At 41.2% G+C, this 18,777-nt stretch overlaps 3 protein-coding genes across 6 annotated transcripts; 2 read left to right on the forward strand and 1 right to left on the reverse strand.

Annotated features, from left to right (window-relative positions):
• Nucleotides 1-3,780: 3,780 nt before the first annotated feature.
• Nucleotides 3,781-15,051, reverse strand: LOC124039602 (G/T mismatch-specific thymine DNA glycosylase-like). Of its 3 annotated transcripts, none has more exons than XM_046355754.1 (11): nucleotides 14,897-15,051; nucleotides 14,543-14,613; nucleotides 13,535-13,758; nucleotides 12,931-13,130; nucleotides 12,612-12,681; nucleotides 12,185-12,320; nucleotides 11,936-12,018; nucleotides 11,731-11,825; nucleotides 11,293-11,467; nucleotides 4,428-4,559; nucleotides 3,781-4,251 (listed from the first exon to the last, which is right to left on the reverse strand). In XM_046355754.1, exons 2-11 carry the CDS (start codon nucleotides 14,596-14,598, stop codon nucleotides 4,106-4,108), a joined length of 1,317 nt encoding a protein of 438 aa, XP_046211710.1. In that variant the 5' UTR covers nucleotides 14,599-14,613; nucleotides 14,897-15,051; the 3' UTR covers nucleotides 3,781-4,105. The 3 variants fall into 3 exon arrangements, with proteins under 3 accessions (XP_046211710.1, XP_046211719.1, XP_046211727.1); XM_046355763.1 differs by having other exon boundaries at nucleotides 4,434-4,559; nucleotides 14,897-15,050; XM_046355771.1 differs by lacking the exon at nucleotides 14,543-14,613 and having other exon boundaries at nucleotides 14,897-14,941.
• Nucleotides 15,052-15,145: 94 nt separating this feature from the next.
• lg01h12orf73 (linkage group 01 C12orf73 homolog) lies at nucleotides 15,146-16,970 on the forward strand. Its single transcript, XM_046355804.1, has 3 exons — nucleotides 15,146-15,412; nucleotides 15,852-15,991; nucleotides 16,183-16,970. Exons 2-3 carry the CDS (start codon nucleotides 15,884-15,886, stop codon nucleotides 16,282-16,284), a joined length of 210 nt encoding a protein of 69 aa, XP_046211760.1. The 5' UTR covers nucleotides 15,146-15,412; nucleotides 15,852-15,883; the 3' UTR covers nucleotides 16,285-16,970.
• A 76-nt stretch (nucleotides 16,971-17,046) lies between these two features.
• si:dkey-42p14.3 (EF-hand calcium-binding domain-containing protein 10) lies at nucleotides 17,047-18,498 on the forward strand. Of its 2 annotated transcripts, none has more exons than XM_046355782.1 (4): nucleotides 17,047-17,185; nucleotides 17,784-17,948; nucleotides 18,214-18,304; nucleotides 18,435-18,498. In XM_046355782.1, the coding sequence occupies exons 1-4, from the start codon at nucleotides 17,083-17,085 to the stop codon at nucleotides 18,475-18,477; spliced, it is 402 nt and encodes a 133-aa protein (XP_046211738.1). In that variant the 5' UTR covers nucleotides 17,047-17,082; the 3' UTR covers nucleotides 18,478-18,498. The 2 variants fall into 2 exon arrangements, with proteins under 2 accessions (XP_046211738.1, XP_046211749.1); XM_046355793.1 differs by having other exon boundaries at nucleotides 17,114-17,251.
• Nucleotides 18,499-18,777: the final 279 nt, after the last annotated feature.

An 18,777-nucleotide genomic window follows, 5' to 3' on the forward strand; every position in this document is an offset into this window, starting at 1 on the left:
AACTAAAAGGGCCAAGCCCGAACTATGAAAAACAGCCCCAGACCATTATTCCTCCACCAAAATGTACAGTTGGCACTATGCTTTGCTGCAGGTAGCGTTCTCCTGGCATCCGCCAAACCCAGATTTGTCCGTTGGACTGCCAGACGGTGAAGCGTGATTCATTACTCCAGAGAACGTGTTTCCACTGCTCCAGAGTTCAATGGCGGTCAGCATTACACCCCTCCAGCCGATGCTTGGCATTGCACACGGTGATCTTAGGCTTGTGTGCGGCTGCTCGGCCATGGAAACCCATTTCATGATGCTCCCGACGAACAGTTCTTGTGCTGACGTTGCTTCCTGAAGCAGTTTGGAATTCGGTTGTGAGTGTTGCAAATGAGGACAGACGATTTTTACGCGCTGCGTGTTTCAGCACTTGGCGGTCCCATTCTGTGAGCTTGTGTGGCCTACCACTTCGCGGCTGAGCCGTTGTTGCTCCTAGACTTTTCCATGTCACAATAACAGCACTTACAGTTGACGGGGCAGCTCTAGCAGGGCAGAAATATGACGAACTGACTTGTTGGAAAGGTGGCATCCTATGACTGTACGACTTTGAAAGTCACTGAGCTCTTCAGTAAGGCCATTTTACTGCCAATGTTTGTCTATGGAGATTGCATGGCTGTGTACTCGATGTTATACACCTGTCAGCAACAGGTGTGGCTGAATTATCCGAATCCACTCATTTGAAGGGGTGTCCAAACACTTGTGTATATATAGTGTATTTGTGGCAACCGTTAGTGGTAGTGTGTACCAGTTTAAGTGGTTTTAGTGTTATGTTAATGAAGGTTGAGCACCTCCTTTGTCCACTCCCAGTTCTACATGCTTTGTAAGAGCCTGTGACAATCAAGAGCTGCACTGTTAAGAGGTTACTGTGCATTTTCTAGTAACTTAATGGAAGTTCTGTCAGCTTGCTGCAAGTAGTTATTGTAAAATTCACAGTAACTTACTGTGGCTGATCCCTGTCATGCTCACTGACTTGTTGGTGTGACGGGAAGGTCAGTTGGCTCTCAACCAAAATGTTGAGGTCTGGTGAGGGAGGCTGAGTCTCAATTGTACTCACCACAAAGAATGATTAGTAGTTGTCAGCTAATGTTAAGCTATCTTGTAATCAGTCAAGTTCAGTGAAAGTACAGTAAATTAATGGCAGCTAGTTGCAGATAAGTTACTAGCAGTTACTGGTTATTAAGTTACTATGAATTTGGATAGCTTTTTGACACTGATAGCTAAGGCTGGGCGATAAATCAATAATTGTTGAGGTAATTACTAACCCCCAATAGAGAGTCTGAAGCAGATATGCACCTTTTTAAACATTATTTATTTGATTAATATTGTGATAATTATTGTCATCGAATGAAAAAAATATATATATCGTGATCATTTATTAGCCATGTCACCCAGCCCTACTGATAGCTAGTTGCCAGTTAGGTAAACCAAAATTCACAGCAACTTACAGACTACTAACTTCCATTAATTTACTGTAAAATGCACTGTAGACCCATAATTGTAACGTGCTCTTACAAAGATTGCAGAACTGGCATTGATAAAAGAGGTGGTCAACCTTTGACAACATAACCATAAACCACTTAAGCACCCTACCTGAAAAATGGTTACACATCACCCTCAAAGAACCCCACCACATTTGTGTGTGTGTAGTAACAACATTGCATTAACATGTTTCTTTACTACTTTAGCCATGTTTTGCATTGTGTTGAAAGATTTGTTACACAATAGAGCCCCACAATGGTGTCATAATACCCATAAAACCTAGTGGTCAAACAGGGAAATGGTTCCAATCGTTTTTTCCACCATTCATTTTTCCCATAGGGAATTTTAGTATCACTTCAAATAAGGGCTGTGTTTCGTGTAGCCTTACTCTGGTGTGACGTTTTGAAAACCAATGTAAATTTCTCTCGGACAAGGTGATTTTTATCAATATGTTCATCTCTATTTACTTTGATTAAAAAATGCTAATTAGCATCAAAGTAGACATCATGCAAGAATACAAATCCCTGCAAGCTCCTGCATGTCATCTCCAGCTGACACTTTTGCTAACAGGTATTGTAGTAATTTAAAACTTGCACAAGACATTTCACAGAATTGTCCATTCCAAGAAATTTAGCCAATTTATGAATTACTCAATTTAGCTAACATTACATCGTAATCCAGAAATTCTTACCTTTGCCTCAATTCGGCAGTCTCATCTCGATCATGGCATTTGTAGTTCTTTATGATAGCCACATTAACAGCTAATTAGCGTTTCATTTTTGGGGGGTAAATACAGGCGTCTATTGATGTCACCTGGTGGTCCAAGAGAGATTTCCACTTATCAAAATGTCACGCCAGGGTAAGCCTTACACAAAACACATCCCTTATTTTAAGTGTTTCAAAAAAACCCTATGGGAAAAATGAATAGTGGAAAAACGATTAGAACCCTTTCCTTGTTTGACCGCTAGGTTTTATGGGTATTATGACTCACACTGTGGTCCTCTATAGGAATATGGACAATCCCTATTCCACTTGTGGCTGTGAAATAAAAACTATGCAATTACAACAGTATTACAATAGCGTATTAGAACAACTGAACTTACCCATGTCTACCATTTGTGTTTGATATTGAAGATTTTAAACCCAACATCACCATCAACACCAGGTAAGTCCAGCATTCATTCAGGCCAGGCTTTTAGGTATGAATGGGATAATCTATATTTTCTTAATGGGTCAATATAAATACTCAATTACACAACAAAGTGTAGCCTCAAAACAAGACTGAGTTACAGGGAGCAAGATTTCAAAGATGAAACACACTCATAATCCATGATTAGAATTCGTCCACTCGCCATACACTTTATAGACTGATTGACATGATGTAGCCAGAATGTTTTTCACAGGTGTGTCAGGAAAGCTTGACTCAGCTGCAGGTAGCCTTGCGGTTAGAGCGTTGGGCCAGTAAACCGAAAGGTTGCTGGATCGAATCCCTGAGCTGACAAGGTCAAAATCTGTCGTTCTGTACTCTGAACAAGGCAGTTAACCCACTGTTCCCCAGTAGGCCATCATTGTAAATAAGAATTTGTTCTTAACTGACTTGCCTAGTCACATAAAAAAATAAAGCTACAATCCATGTAAATTATAAACACCTCCACCTAACCATTTTGGTTACGGTAAGACATGCTAATTTCTGTTTAATGAAAGGCATGATTCAATTCTGGGTGCATTAACACTTTCGCATGTGAAATTGTAAGTCGCCGGTCTCATTTATTTGGCAATTACTTTGCAGCTCTGCTGAAGTGAAATATATGGGTCAGTATTAAAATGAGTGATACAAACGCCATAAACATCCGTCACAAGGAGGAAACTGAGGCTGCCTTCACCTGATCTTGAGCAACTGAAACTGTCTGTGTGCAAAAAGGCCTTGAGAGGCCTGCTGGAACTGCTGACAAGGTGGCCGTGAATCCAGAAGATGGAAATTAGGATCATGGTCATTAGGGCACAAGGTACGGTTAAAAAATGTAAAAATATATTTTTTAAACTTAACATTTTAGTTCATCCACGTTGTTCTGTTTTCTTCAAACCTTTCAGCAGTTGAAGTCACTGAACAGAAAACGGAAGCAAACGGGGAGGTAACTATCCGAATATCTCAACAAAAGGAACGCTTGTTTTCGTGTCCCGTTGCCATAGGTTTTGATACGGTGTGCCCTAATGAGTCATGAACAATGTACATCAATAAGTTCTGCGATCACACAAACATAACTGTCAGTTTTACAACTGATTTAATATCTCGGTAATAACAAACTTGAAAATTCCAGAGCACAATTACACTTCCACAAGTGAGATATACGACAAAATTCCCATTCTTTAAAAATATAAAAATAAGACACTGGACACATGCTGTATGAAATGCAATAAATAGTTACAAAATTAAGAAAAAAAAATGGCCTGTGTTTTAAAGAGGATTTGAAAATGGGAGTCCAGTCAAGATGGGCCATTTCCCCTCAGTCTTCCTTCTAGTGTGACGCATGCATTATGATGCCTCAAACGGTGTGACCCAATGACTCTTCTTGTGGGACCTTCTTCAAAAGGTTTCTGCTCCCAACTGAGGTTGAGCTACATTGCTACTGTTACAGCTAATGTCCGGTATCTGGTCCGCAAACGACTGTGTCATCCACTGGTCGTATGGCATGTGGCTCATTGCCGTAGCTTGGTCCTTACTGGGCATTCCTGAAAGAAGCAAAAAAAAAGAGAATATATTCATTACAAATGTCATTTTAGATTAACAAACTTAAAACCTGTACGACTAGTGATGCTAACTTGTCTCATCTTTCGGGTCTACTTTTCGATCAGCACAGGTTAACTAACGAAAGTTTACACAAGCACTCTGGTCTTCAGAAACCTACTCTCACCGGTCTCTTTGGTGGAGGAAATGTTGCAGTAGCTGGTGCTTTGCTTTGCATCCTGGGACGCCCCACCGCAGTTCTCGTACTCCGGATCCACCTGCTCTTCCTTGATGGCCATCCTCTTAGCATCCTCTGTAGCGCAGTGATACAGGAAATACAAGGTTACTCATCTTCAACACTCTGAACTGCCTTGACAAACGGATGACATTCATTTCTCCTTTGCGTGCACACCAAACGACTGAATATAATTTGCGTAACATGAAGGGTATGATTATCTTCATATCAGTCATATTCATTATGCAAGGGTGTCCACCCACTGTGCCCAGAGTGGGTGAAAAGGCGCTTTGGTGATGAAATTTCACTTATGTTATCAAAAATACATTTTAGCAAGACAAATGATTATTCATGTTCTGAATCGTTCAGTGGGATCTTTCTCTAGCATATAATAAACATTATCTAAAAAGTTGGACTTTGAAAGATAATAGATCCGATAATAAACACAGAGCTCTGACAGCCATGCAGGTTTTTCAGAACTTTTGAGGATTTTACACATTTGTGGTCGTTGTCTTAAGTAGTTTCCGTGGGTCGCAGAAAGTAAAATTAGCATGACATGAGCTGAATTAATGTAAAAGGCTTTTGAAAATCAGCTTGGTATTCGCTCGAAGCTCCGTTGACATTTCGCAAAGATACGCTTGTTTCTGTGAGAACTCCTTGAAAAAGAACTATATAAAGTATACTAAAATACACCATGTTATGACTCAAAATCCTATCTCTATATTGTTTTATGTCCTGCGGATTCAAGAAGAAACATGAGTTCAATGGGAAAGTGAGCCTGTCTCATAGCCAGTTGCCTTAATTCTAGCATAGAATTCAGCGTAGCTGACGCGACCACTTTTTCCACTGCCATGGATTTTGTCACCCTAATTCTGACCATATTACAAGGGTAAACACTCCAACAACTTTTACACAGTTTATGATAGAGACCTGATGTTTGGACCATTGTTTTTCTTGGAGGGTTATCTACACAATGAACATATGTCACCCATTGTTCAAAATATGTGTTTTTGATTGGACCCCCTACTTATCAATGACATTATATTCAGTGTATATAGTGCCTTCAGAAAGTATTCACACCCCTTGACTTCCCCCACATTTTGTTGTGTTACAGCCTGAATTTAACATGGATTGAATTGAGATTGTGTCACTGGCCTACACACAATGCCCCATAATGTCAGTGGAATTATGTTTTTTGAATTTTTAACATTTATTTTTTAATTTTTTTAATTAATAGATTATGTCTTGAGTCCATAAGTATTCAACCCCTTTTATGGCAAGCCTAAATACATTCAGGAGTAAAAATTGGCATAACAAGTCACATAGGTTGCATGGACTCACAGTGTGCAATAATAGTGTTTAACATGACTTTTAATTGACTACCTCATCTCTGTACCCCTCACATGTAAGGTCTCAGTCAAGCAGCGAATTTCAAAACACAGACCAGGGAGGTTTTCCAATACCTCGCAAAGAAGGGCACCTATTGGTAGATGGTAAAGGGGGAAAAAAAGCAGAAATTGAATATCACTTTGAGCATGGTGAAGATATTAATTACACTTTGGATGGTGTATATATACACACCCAGTCACTACAATGATACAGGCGTCCTTCTTAAGTCAGTTGCCGGAAAGGAAGGAAACCGATTAGGGAAATTTACCACAAGGCCAATGGTGACTTTAAAACAGTTACAGAATTTAATGGCTGTGATAGGAAAAAACTGAAGATGGATCAACAACATTGTAGTTTCTCCACAATACTAACCTAAATTACAGAGTGAAAAGGGGCCTCCCGAGTGGCGCAGCGGTCTAAGAGGCGTCACTACAGACCCTGGTTTGTTCCTAGGCTGTGTCACAACCAGCCGTGATCGGGAGTCCCAGAGGGCAGCACACAACAGGCCCAGCGTTGTCCGGGTTAGGGGAGTGTTTGGCCAGGTTGGGTTATTTCTTACATTATTTGCCCAAGAACTTTGTATTGTTACATACAGCCGGAAATAACTTTTGGATATCAGAGCAGCGGTAACTCCCCAGCATTACAAGGAATGACTTTCCTGAATTGGATCCTTAGTTCGTAACCCCCCAGGGCAATTTAACTTATCCCAGAGGCTGCTCCAAGACATCGCCGGCGGAGAAGAGGTATTCGGAGTGGACTTCTAATCAGACTCTGGAGACATGCACACCATCCACCGCTTCCAAGTATATTACTCGCTAATCTTCAGTCTCTGGACAATAAAGTAGACGAGCTCAGGGCGAGAATCTCCTTCCAGAGAGACATCAGGGACTGTAACATACTCTGTTTCACAGAATCATGGCTCTCTCCAGATATACTGTACCCATCCATACAGGCAGCTGGATTCTCAGTACATTGTGCAGACAGTAATAACTAACTCTCCGGAGTTGAGTCCATTTTGCTCCTCCCTTCCTATATGCAGAAACTCAAACAGGAAGTGTCCATGCTAAGGTATATTCAACGCTGGTCTGACCAATCGGAATCCATGCTTCAAGATTGTTTTGATAACGTGGACTGGGATATGTTCAGAGAATAACATCGATGCATACACTGACACGTGAATAGCAGATGTTGTTCTCACTGTGACTATTAAAACCTACCCAAACCAGAAACCGTGGATAGTTGGCAGCATTCACGCAAAACTGAAAGTGCAAACCACTGCATTTAACCATGGCAAGGAGACTGGGAATTTATTTGATCTTTATTTAACTAGGCAAGTCAATAAAGCTGAATAAAAAGTGTAGTTATTCCCTCCGTAAAACAATTGAAAAGGCAAAACGTCAGTACAGTGGAGTCGCAATTCAACAGCTCTGACATGAAACGTATGTGGCAGGGTCTACAGCCAAACACGGACTACAGAGGGAACATTAGCCACGTCACAGACACTGACGTCTTGCTCCCGGACAAGCTAAACACCTCCTTCGACCCGCTTTGACCATAACACAGTGTCCCCGACGCGGACCGCTCCCAAGGACTGCGGGCTCTCGTTCTCAGAGCCCAATGTGAGTAAGACATTTAAACATGTTAACCCTCGCAAGGCTGCCAGCCCAGACGGCATCCCAAGCAGCGTCCTCAGAGACAGCGCAGACCAGCTGGCTGGAGTGTTTACGGACATATTCAATCTCACCCTATCCCAGTCTGCTGTCCCCACATGCTTCAATATGGCCACCATTGTTCCAGTACCCAAGAAAACAAAGGTAACTGAACTAAATGAATATCGCCCCGTAGCACTCACTTCTGTCATCACGAAGTAATTTGAAAGGCTAGTTAAAGATCATGTCACCTCTACCTTACACTACCCAATAGATCCACATACTATGCAATTGCCATTGCACTGCATACCTCCCTATCCCATGTGGATAAGAGTAATACCTATGTAAGAATACTGTTCATTGACTATTGCTCATCATTCAGCACCATACTACCCTCCAAGCTCATTAAGCTCAGGGCCCTGGGTCTGAACCCCGCCCTGTGCAACTGGGTCCTGGACTTCCTGACGGGCCGCCCCCAGGTGATGAAGCTAGGAAACAACACCTTCACTTTGCTGATCCTCAACACACGGGCCCCACAAGGGTGAATGCGCAGCCCCCTCCTGTACTCCCTGTTCACCCATGACTGCGTGGCCACGCATGCCTCAAACTCAATCATCAAGTTTGCAGACGACACTGCAGTGGTAGGCTTGATTACCACCAATGACGAGAAAGCCTACAGGGAGGAGGTGAGGGCCCTGGCGGAGTGGTGCCAGGAAAATAACCTCTCTCTCAACACAAAGAAAGGAGATGATCATGGACTTCAGGAAACAGCAGAGGGAGCACCCCCCTATCCACATCGACGGGACCTCAGTGGAGAAGGTGAAAAGCTTCAAGTTCCTTTGCGTACACATCATTGACAATCTGAAATGGTCCACCCACACAGTGTGGTAAAGAAGGCGCAACAGCGTCTCTTCAACCTCAGGAGGCTAATGAAATTTGGCTTGGCCACTAAGACCCTCACAAACTTTTACAGATGAACAATTGAGAGCCTGTTGGGCTATATCACCGCCTGATACGGCAACTGCGCCGACCTCAACCGCAGGGCTCTCCAGAGGGTGGCGCAGTCTGCCAAACGCATCACCGAGGGCACACTGCCTGCCCTCCAAGACAACTACAGCACAGGAAGGCCAAAAAAGATCAAGGACATCAACCACACGATCCACAGCCTGTTCACCCCACTACCATACAGAAGGCGAGGTCAGTACAGGTACATCAAAGCTGGGACCGAGAGTCTGAAAAACAGCTTCTATCTCAAAGCCATCAGACTGTTAAATAGCAGTCTACCACCCGGCTACTCAACCCTGCACCTTAGTCTGCTAGGGTATATACATAGAATCACTGGTCAAATGTTTACATAACGCTTTACTCATTTCATATGTACATGCTGTATTCTAATCTACTGTATTTTAGTTAATGCCACTGACATTGCTCGTCCTAATATTGATGTATTTATTAACTCCATTCTTTTACTTTAGATGTGTGTATTGTTGTGAATTGTTAGACATTGCTAAACTGTTGGGGCATATACAACACAACACATCACGGAGTACCACTCTTCATATTTTCAAGCATGGTGACGGGTGCATCATGCTATGGGTATGCTTGTAATCGTTAAGGACTGGGGAGTTTTTCAGGATTAAAAAAAAGAGACAGAATGGAGCAAAGCACAGACAAAATCCTAGAGGAAAAGCTGGTTAAGTTGGATTTCCAACAGACACCGGGAAACATATTCACGTTTCAGCAGGACAATAACATAAAACACAAGATCAAATATTCACTGGAGTTGCTTACCAAGACCGCATTGAATGTTCCTGAGTGGCATAGTTGCAGTTTTGACTTAAATCTGCTTGAAAATCTATGGTAAGACTTGAAAATGGCTGTCTAGCAATGGTCAACAACCAACTTGACAGAGCTTGAGAAATGTTTAAAAGAATGTGCAAATAATTGTACAATCCAGATGTGCAAAGCTCTTAAGAGACTTACTCAGGAAGACTGCCAAAGTTAATTCTAACATGTATTGACTCAGGGGTGTAAATATTTACAGAAAGAAAATTCTGCATTTAATTTTCAATATAAATGCCTAAACATGTTTTCACTTTGTCAGTAGGGGCTATTGTGTGAAGATAATGTATATATACACACACAGCACCAATTAAAATGTTGTACTCATTCCAGGATTTTACTTTATTTTTACATTGTAGAACAATAAGTGAAGACATCGAAACTATGAAATAACACATACGGAATCATGTAGTAACCAACAAAAGTGTTAAACAAATCAACATATTTTATATTTGAGATTCTTCAATGTAGCCACCCTCTGCCTTGATGACAGCTTTGCACACTAGGCATTCTCTCAACCAGCTTCATGAGGTAGTCACCTGGAATGCATTTCAATTAACAGGTGTGCCTTTATTTCCTTCTTCATGCATTTGAGCCAATCAGTGGTGTTGTGACAAGGTAGGGGTGGTATACAGAAGATTTTACCTATTTGGTAAAAGACCAAGTCCATATTATGGCAAGAACAGCTTAAATAAGCAAAGAAAAACGACAGTCCATCATTACTTTAAGACATGAAGGTCAGTCAATCCAGAAAATGTCAAGAACTTTGAAAGTTTCTTCAAGTGACCCAGAGTTACCTCTGCTGTAGAGGATACGTTTATTAGAGTTAACTACACTTCAGATTGTAGCCCAAATAAATGCTTCTGAGTTCAAAGAACAGACACCATCTCAACATCAATTGTTCAGAGGAGACTGCGTAAATCAGGCCTTCATGGTCAAATTGCTTCAAAGAAACCACTACTAAAGGACACCAATAAGAAGAAGAGACTTGCTTGGGCCAAAAAACACGATCAATGGACATTAGACCGGTGGAAATCTGTCCTTTGGTCTGATGAGTCCAAATTTGAGATTTTGGGTTCCAACCGCTGTCTTTGAGATGCAGAGTAGGTTAACGGATGATGTCCGCATATGTGGTTCCCACCGTTAAGCATGGAGGGGGAGGTGTGATGGTGTTTTGCTGGTGACACTGTTGGTGATTCATTTAGCATTCAAGGTACACTTAACCAACATGGCTACCACAAGCATTCTGTAGCGATACGCCATTCCATCTGGTTTGCACTTAGTGGGACAATCATTTGCTTTTCAACAGGACAATGACGCAACTCGCCTCCAGACTGTGTAAGGGCTATTTGACCAAGGAGAGTGATGGAGTGCTGCATCAAATGACCTGGGCTCCACAATTACCCGACCTCAACCCAATTGAGATGGTTTGGGATGAGTTGGACTTCAAAGTGAAGGAAAAGCAGCCAACAAGTGCTCAGCATATGTGGGAACTCCTTCAAGACTGTTGGAAAAGCATTCCAGGTGAAGCTGGTTTTGAGAATGCCAAGAGTGTGCAAAGCTGTCATCAAGGCAAAGGGTGGCTATATTTGGATTTGTCTTAACACTTTTTTGGTTACTACATTCATACATCCATATGTGTTATTTCATAGTTTTCATGTCTTCACTATTATTGTACATCGTAGAAAATAGTAAAAATGAAGAAAAACCCTGGAATGAGTAGGTGTGTCCAAACTTTTGACTGGTACTGTATACATGTAATCCATTGTGATTTCTGCCTGTAACAACAAAAATGTGGAATAAATCAAGGGGTTTGTATACTTTCTGATGCAGTGTATAAGAGATTCAGTATCCAGCTTTCACACGTTCGTTCTGAAATAGCCAAATGAACGAGACTTTTAAGTGTGGCAAAGGGAGACTAATTCAGTTACCTTTGGCAAGTCCCAAGTCGAAGTGGTACTCTGTCTCTTGCACCTCACGGGCGACTGAGGCCACACCCTTGATCTTGTCCCGTAGCTCCTTCAGCTTGATGTAGAAGTGAACCTTGTCCTGAGCGCGGGGGAACTGGGCACAGCGGGGGCTTGACGATGGCATCAAATAGCACACCTGGGGTGTATTTAATGAGTGAAAACGTTCGCAACATTGCAGGTAGGAATGTAATGTGTAGAGCCGACATGACTCACAAACACTAAACTTGATCGACACACAATATATTTCTATCTGAATATTCTAAAACGCCGCACCCTCTTGAACAGACCCCAAAACAACAGTAAGACGAGCCAATTAGAGGAACAGCCAATGAGAGAATGGCTACAAACATCAAAATACAAACATTTGCGACTTCTTTCTATTTTGGTAAAACTACTTACCGTTTCGGTTTCTGGGATTGTGTACGGCTGTAAGCCAAACTCGAGTTTCTTTGCCTTCACTCCAAAGATCTCTTTGCTGAAAATTTCGTAAATACCTGCCAAAGAAGAGCAATGCAATGAATATCGTTTTTAATAGTAAGTTAAGTGTAAAAGGCAGCATTAAAAAAATACAATTCTAATTACTGATATCCTCAAATGTTCTCACATTTTCCATTGAAAGCTGCAATTAGCGGTTTGTATTTCTTCAGCTTCTCTACCAATTGATGGCCTCCTTCACGAAACTCTTTGCTGTAGAAATAGCAACAGTTAGCCAATTTACCATGATGGCAATTCTAAACTGAAGAGAAAACACATCATGCAAGGTAGTTTTATTACTATACATATTACTGTGATGGCATGTTAAATAACATACATTTGACAATAACTATACATTTGAAAAAAGGGGGTTTGACACCTTGAGAGGTCTTTGCTTCCTGGCGTTGTCCTCTCCACCATGTTGGTAAAGCCAATGCCATACTTCTCCGGTAAGTTTTGATCGTGCATGTGGTTGAGTTGCTCATCAGTAAGACCAGAGAGGAACAGGCATTTCCCTAAGTTCCGAAACAAGAACAAGCTCAATCACTTTCATCGTAATGTTACTAATAATGTGGGCCGTGCTCACTTAGGTACAAAAAGGAAGAAAGCTGTCTCAAATGAGTTAAGCAGGGAGGTACTATCTGAACTTGTCCAACAAGAACAGCTAGCTTTTGTTTTCCATTGCACACCGTTTTGCTACGGTGTGCCCCAATAAACATGACCCTGATCAAGCAGTCAGTGTCATATTACAGTATTCTGGATATATGGAAATAGAAGTGAAAAAAAGAATACTGAGTGAAACGTACAAAAATGATTTCCTGGGTTTGGGTAATGTCGTCCCTTGTAGGCTGACAATAGTCCTGGATTGATACCAATCTGAGAAAGGGATAATACAATACCTTATTATTGCAACATGCTAGAGATTTTTTTTAAAGAAAAAAAAAAGTAATTTTTGAGATTCACACAATTCATAGCTTTAATCTAATTAACATTTGCGTTTGATCCACGGGCTATCATTAGGGGAAAATGGTACACAAAGCAAAATGTAACCAAACTTCACATCAAAAGTCCTACTCGACATTCCCACTCCGAAAATGTCACTCGTTGAATGACGTTAAAACTCACTATCAAAATGTCGAGGTTGTGGTCAATAATGTCTGGCAGGGTTTTGGCCATGACCTCATCCACTGACATGCCATTGAAGCGGTTAAGGGTCCTTTTGGCTTTCTTCAGAGCTTCTGCCTGATCGTGTTCCTCCTGCGGTTGGCCCTCCCCCGGCTTCTGTTTGGGAGGCCTACCTCTCTTTCTCTTTCCTGGCATTGGAGCTAAAAGAAAGAAAATGAACACGTTTGAGGTGAATCTGTTTCAGGCCATTTGCAGAATCGCTTATCTTGATCACATAATGAGTGCCTATCTGGGAAGCAAGGTGATTTCTAGATCAGTGATCCTGTGCAGTCCAACTGCAATGTAGTCTCAAACATGCCCACTAATTCTGCGAATGGTGCGAGACAAACATAATTGAATTGATTGACCAATTGATTACAGGAACAGCACTGCAAGAGGATGGGTGAATTCATGTTAATACCAGGGAGATGGGGACTGGTGGAAATGTGTTTACGGTATGTGGAGGAAAGAGAGCAAAGAGTGGCAAATCGAGCTGTACAAATATTTACCAAGCAAACATGGTAGATTGCATGGCTAAGTAGGGGGAGGGGCAGTAATCACATACCTTGTGATGTATCCACAGGCTGATGATGTTGGACAATTGGCTCTTGATGGCCGAGGAAGTCATGATGGAAGTCCAGCTCTTGGTGGACTGGGAGCTCCTGATGGACCGACAGCTCTGTCATGACCCGGTCCTCTCTGGATCCCTCCATGTAATGGCCCATATGACCTGTGTTATGGTACTGCATCACATGTTGAGCTTGGGGGTGCTGCTGGGTGGACTGGTACCTACAGGTCGAGAAGACAACAGGACAAGAGGCAGACTGGGGTGACACTATCTTCTTTTGTCTTCATGGGATTTGTCCCGACACGAGACGAAACTGATGACAAACAAATGGCGCACCAACGATGGGAGGGCCCATAGAGGAATTGTTCATGCTCCTAGGATCTGAGAATGAGTTTACATCAATGATTAGCAGCCTTCAAAGAATACATTTTTCACACACACATTGGTTTGACATGTCGTTTTCTGGTCAGAAAAAAATTACGTATGGCCCTACTTATGGGCAAATCATTTGATATGGATGTGTGCTATTAATGACCATGTTTTAATAAAGCATATTTTTTAAGGTCTAGGACTACTTTAGTAAATGGCCTATCAATGACACGTTGCCTCATACTCTGCATCAACAGAGTAACTTTGCATATACACTTTCAATTACCGTTTTTTCTTTTCATTGCAAATCTTACATTTGATCATGTAACATGTAGAGAGATGTCTTTGTTTTTGTCGGTCTGTTTTTCTGAATTCCTGCCTGTCTGTCCGTCTATACAGGACCATTATTGCTTCTTAATTTTAAAAGTAGTGTTGCAATAAGAAGCATGCTTTTTTTTCTGAATGTGTTTGTGATGACAATTAAACATTGCCTAGTGTAGGCCTCGACAATAGTAACTGTTGTCAGTTGTTACAAAATGCTATTTATTTCATCATGATATAGACTGCACTGACACTCCACAACAATTGTATTTTAAGCAAACCCTCCAACACCAATACATTCGGAGGACAACTCACCACTGTTGGAGGTAATCCGTAGGAACCGTCAGTGACGTATACTGCTTTTCTTCCATCTTTACGAGGATTTACTTAAATAAATTAACATTCATGTTGCTGTTAGCTACAATGATATGCCTTTACGCTCTAAGTTACCACAGTAGGAGTATTGACAAGCTGTAGGTCTTTAGATTTGGCAAACGGATTGTTATCATAGCACCACAAAGACGTCTGGTGGTAGGAAGGGCTACGGACAACCAACATTCATTCTAGCTACACAGTCTACTATACTAAAAAAAAGCTTTCTGGAAAATTGTGAGGAGGGTATATAAACGTGCTAGCGTAACTAATAAAATATGGTGTGTATAGACATACCTGTTATACATATGTTTACAATTCCCTTTTCAGCAAATGCACCGAATGAGGGCGATCAATGCACCCAAAACAAAGACCATTTAGGAACATTGGGGGGGATCTGTCTTCAGTTTGTTGGCTTGTTCTTAGCAAAAGTATTTGCATTGTCGCCACCTACTGGGTTGGAGTATGGATTTGGGCTCACATCAACTTGGCTTTTTGTGCCATTAACCCATTATATTTAAATGTAGCTTATCTACACACTGTAGGCACATTACGCTTTTTACCAGAATGGAAAAAGTAGTTTCAGAATTTCACAACTAAAGATTCCATCTCTCGAAAACGGAACGAGATAGGTGGCAGTAGCGCGCCAATATTACCCACAGCGGTAACATAACATTCTAAAAAAGAAGAAGGCTGTGTTAGCAGAGCTGTTACGTTAAGTGACCTGCCGATGTGCTTCAATGATAAATAGATTTCTGTTGGAAAACGACCGTTTTTCAAACTCGCCTTTTGTCTGTTTCAGAATAGAGCAAGGTAATGTCAATAGCTGAGTGCGAGTGTTTATTTTGGTTGGTATGAGAGACAAAATATCTACTGCTAGCTGGCTAGCTACTTGGCTAGCTAGGTAACGTTACATATGCTAAGTGACATAGCTAGCTAAGGATTGAGATATAAGAGATTTTGGAGACTTGGAACTACTGTAGCAGTATGGCAATGGATCCCCGTTGACGTGCCATGTAATGTCAGAAAATCTGTGTTTAACATGTAAACTGTGTTTCCTGTGGCTGTGATTATTGAAAGTCATGAATGTACCCTACTACAACGCCTTAGCATGTTGTGTTGATTATTCAATACAATGATGATGTTGGGGTACTGGGTTAGGGTTAGCACAATAGCCCACCCACCTGGAACCAATCCAAATCGTTCTGCTAATGACTACCACTATACCACTGTCTGTCTCTCCCCTGTATAGGTAACTGATCGGTCCTCTTGGCGGATGTGAAGATGCCTGCTGGTGTGTCATGGCCTCGGTACCTGAGGATGTTTGGTGCCAGTGTACTATCTATGTTTGTTGGAGCAGAGGTTGTCCATCAGTACTACAGACCCGATCTGGTAAGCATGGAAACAAACTCATCCTTCCCCCATTTTGCTTTTTCATTATATGACCACGTGTATCGTAAACTGAAGGGTCCACATGGTCTTGTGTTTTTTGTGTACTTGCTCATAAGATCATAAATGCATTGCTTGTAATGTTGCTGATACTCCAATGTAATGCATGCACCTTTTTTATTTCCCTTTGCCAGACTATTCCAGAAATCCCTCCCAAACCTGGTGAATTGAGGACTGAACTGCTGGGATTTAAAGCCAGAGAAGAGGCTGCTGCCGTTGCTGCCCAAAGACAGTGACCCTTTCCGTTGACTGATTACATTTTTGTACAGTATCTAACTCTAGAGCAATCCTTGTACATATTGCACATGTTTAAAAACCACAAAGGGACAAATGTGAATAAGAAAAGTTGGATGGACATGTGCGTATCACATTTGTTATGAAATGGATGTGGTATAAATTGACGTGTGCCAATTCTATTCAAAGTTACTCCAGGCAATGATGTGTTCACATGGCTGGATGGCGCTTCAGGCTCCTCAGACTATAACAAGAAATGGAACCTTTATTTAACTAGGCAAGTTAGTTAATAACAAGTTCTTATTTACATTTAGGTCAGGAGCCTACAATTGCATTTATCGAACCTATTGTCATGGAGAACTCATGAGGTCTTGAGTATGGGACAACTTGCAGAGCAGACACCCTTTTGCTGTTCTTGATGCGAGAGCCATAGCAAAGTGAGCTCAAGTTTTAACCATGTTGTCTGATGGATCACTCATGTAACTTCTGCGCAGACTAGTATGAGTATGTCAGATACTGTATGTATGTAACTGTTCATTGGGTTTTTAATCAACAGATGTGAATCAAATGTTTGTGTTTATGCTTTTAATAGACTTATGTTGGGTCCCCACGCAACAACAACAAATATAGATATATCCAAATCTGAATTTCATTATTTATTAATGAATAAACTTTGAAATTATTCTGATCGTTTATCATTCTGATTTTGATCATTCGGAGCGCTAGACGAGGAGGAGCGTCAAACGATTTGGCGTATCCATAGCAACCAATGTAGCTAGCTACATATACTTTTCAGAAGAATGGCGACACCAAGAGAGCAAGAGGCTGCAGATTATCTTAGAAGACACAAAATTATCGAACTCATGGATAATTTAACAAGCATGCTCTTCTTTTACAGACCAGGTTAGACTTATTTTTCATCATTTGTTAACATTTTCTTCCCATCTTGTGTGGTGGCTGAAGTAAAAGGTAAGCTAGCCTGCTGTGCTAACGCTAACTGCACTGACTGCTTGACTAACGTTAGGAAGGAGGGTTATCATAATCTCATCACTAGCATCCTCTTTGGCAACGTTAGTCATTAAACCCCCCCTCCCCAAATCTCGTATTTTGTATTCTTTCTTATACTATAGTGTTGTTTTTCATGATCTGTTTCACACTAGTTTGCAAAAGAAAATGGTTGAGATATAAGGTCAGGTTAAAGTCAAATCAAATTGTATTTGCGCCGAATACAGATGTAGTAGACCTTACAGTGAAATGCTTACTTAAAAGCCCTTAACCAACAATGCTTTGAGAAGTAAAAAAAAGAATAAAGCGTTAAGTAAAAAATAATTTAGCAGCAGTAAAATAATAGCGAGGCCATATACAGGGGGTACCGGTACAGAGACAATGTGTGATCTACTGCAAAACAGGAGGATCATTCCTATGACATAGCCTACCTAGCAGGGCAGGCAACGCATGACATACGTCTTTTTCCCCATCATCTGTGCTGTTTCTACTACAGAGAGACCAAACGAGTTCCTGATCACACAGCTTGAACAACTGAGAGTATCCAAAATGCGGTCACTGGATTGCCCAAGCCTGTTCAACGACACAAACCTGGATGCCGTTTTGGGCATCTTGGACCCTATCAACCAAGGGCACATCACTTTTGTTCAGTACAAGGAGGGTGAGTCAGAAATGGGCCATTTGCACATTTGCGAGGCAATGGCCGAGAAATAATTTGGAGGAGATAGGACAGTGAGGTACCTACTGTATCAGATAAGTGTATCAAAAACAAGTAGGGGGCATACCAAGGGAATACCGAGGACTCAGCCTATATAAGTCTAAGCCTATAAATCTAATAATACTATACCACAACCCAATGTTTATGCCTCTCCATCACCCCCAAGGAAACACTCATTCAACATACTATGTATGATTCTGTTTCGCAGCACTAACCACTTTGGGGATTGAGAAGTTTAATGCGTGTCCTGAAGGTGTGGCCAAGGACAAGATATCTCACGAGACCTTCAAGAGAGAGGCGTAAGATCTATGGATCTCTTTTAAGTCAAACATAAGACAAATATTAATTCAGTGGATAAAATGTTTGTTATTTTGAGACACTGTGTGAAGTGATTATCTTTGTCATTTTTTTCTATATTTTTTTTTACAGGAAGGAGGGCTTACAGAGAAGCTCAGCAACGTTTATATCTTAATAAAATTGGAGATCTCTGTCCCATCACTCTGAGTGTGTGATATTGTGAATTATATGTCTATGATGGCTATATGAACTCTTCATAATAATGAAAGTAATGGTCAAATTGGATTAGTTATTACAGTCAGATGTGTGTTGTCTGAACCCAGTATGGTCACAGTCTTGAATGCAAGTTGTCTCGGATTGTCCACCATACATTAATGGGCATGCACCCGTTCCAAAAGTCCTACACAAATCCAAGTACATGTTATTATATGTTAACTCAGCAACGCTTCAGTTATCAAGAGGTTTTATGTGTACA

The sequence above is a fragment of the Oncorhynchus gorbuscha genome, linkage group LG01 (genome assembly GCF_021184085.1).
Source record: "Oncorhynchus gorbuscha isolate QuinsamMale2020 ecotype Even-year linkage group LG01, OgorEven_v1.0, whole genome shotgun sequence".
Lineage (NCBI taxonomy): Eukaryota > Metazoa > Chordata > Actinopteri > Salmoniformes > Salmonidae > Oncorhynchus > Oncorhynchus gorbuscha.

Excerpts from the sequence above, each read along its gene's own strand:
- LOC124039602 (XM_046355754.1), bottom strand. The coding sequence starts at position 14,598 with ATGGAAGAAAAGCAGTATACGTCACTGACGGTTCCTACGGATTACCTC. Across the intron at positions 12,321-12,611 it reads AAACCCAGGAAATCATTTTT|GGAAATGCCTGTTCCTCTCT; the intron begins GTACGTTTCACT and ends TTCGGAACTTAG. Across the intron at positions 12,019-12,184 it reads GGAAGCAAAGACCTCTCAAG|CAAAGAGTTTCGTGAAGGAG; the intron begins GTGTCAAACCCC and ends CTATTTCTACAG.
- si:dkey-42p14.3 (XM_046355782.1), top strand. The coding sequence starts at position 17,083 with ATGGCGACACCAAGAGAGCAAGAGGCTGCAGATTATCTTAGAAGACAC. Across the intron at positions 17,186-17,783 it reads GCTCTTCTTTTACAGACCAG|AGAGACCAAACGAGTTCCTG; the intron begins GTTAGACTTATT and ends TTTCTACTACAG. Across the intron at positions 17,949-18,213 it reads TTTTGTTCAGTACAAGGAGG|CACTAACCACTTTGGGGATT; the intron begins GTGAGTCAGAAA and ends TCTGTTTCGCAG.
- lg01h12orf73 (XM_046355804.1), top strand. The coding sequence starts at position 15,884 with ATGCCTGCTGGTGTGTCATGGCCTCGGTACCTGAGGATGTTTGGTGCC. Across the intron at positions 15,992-16,182 it reads AGTACTACAGACCCGATCTG|ACTATTCCAGAAATCCCTCC; the intron begins GTAAGCATGGAA and ends TCCCTTTGCCAG.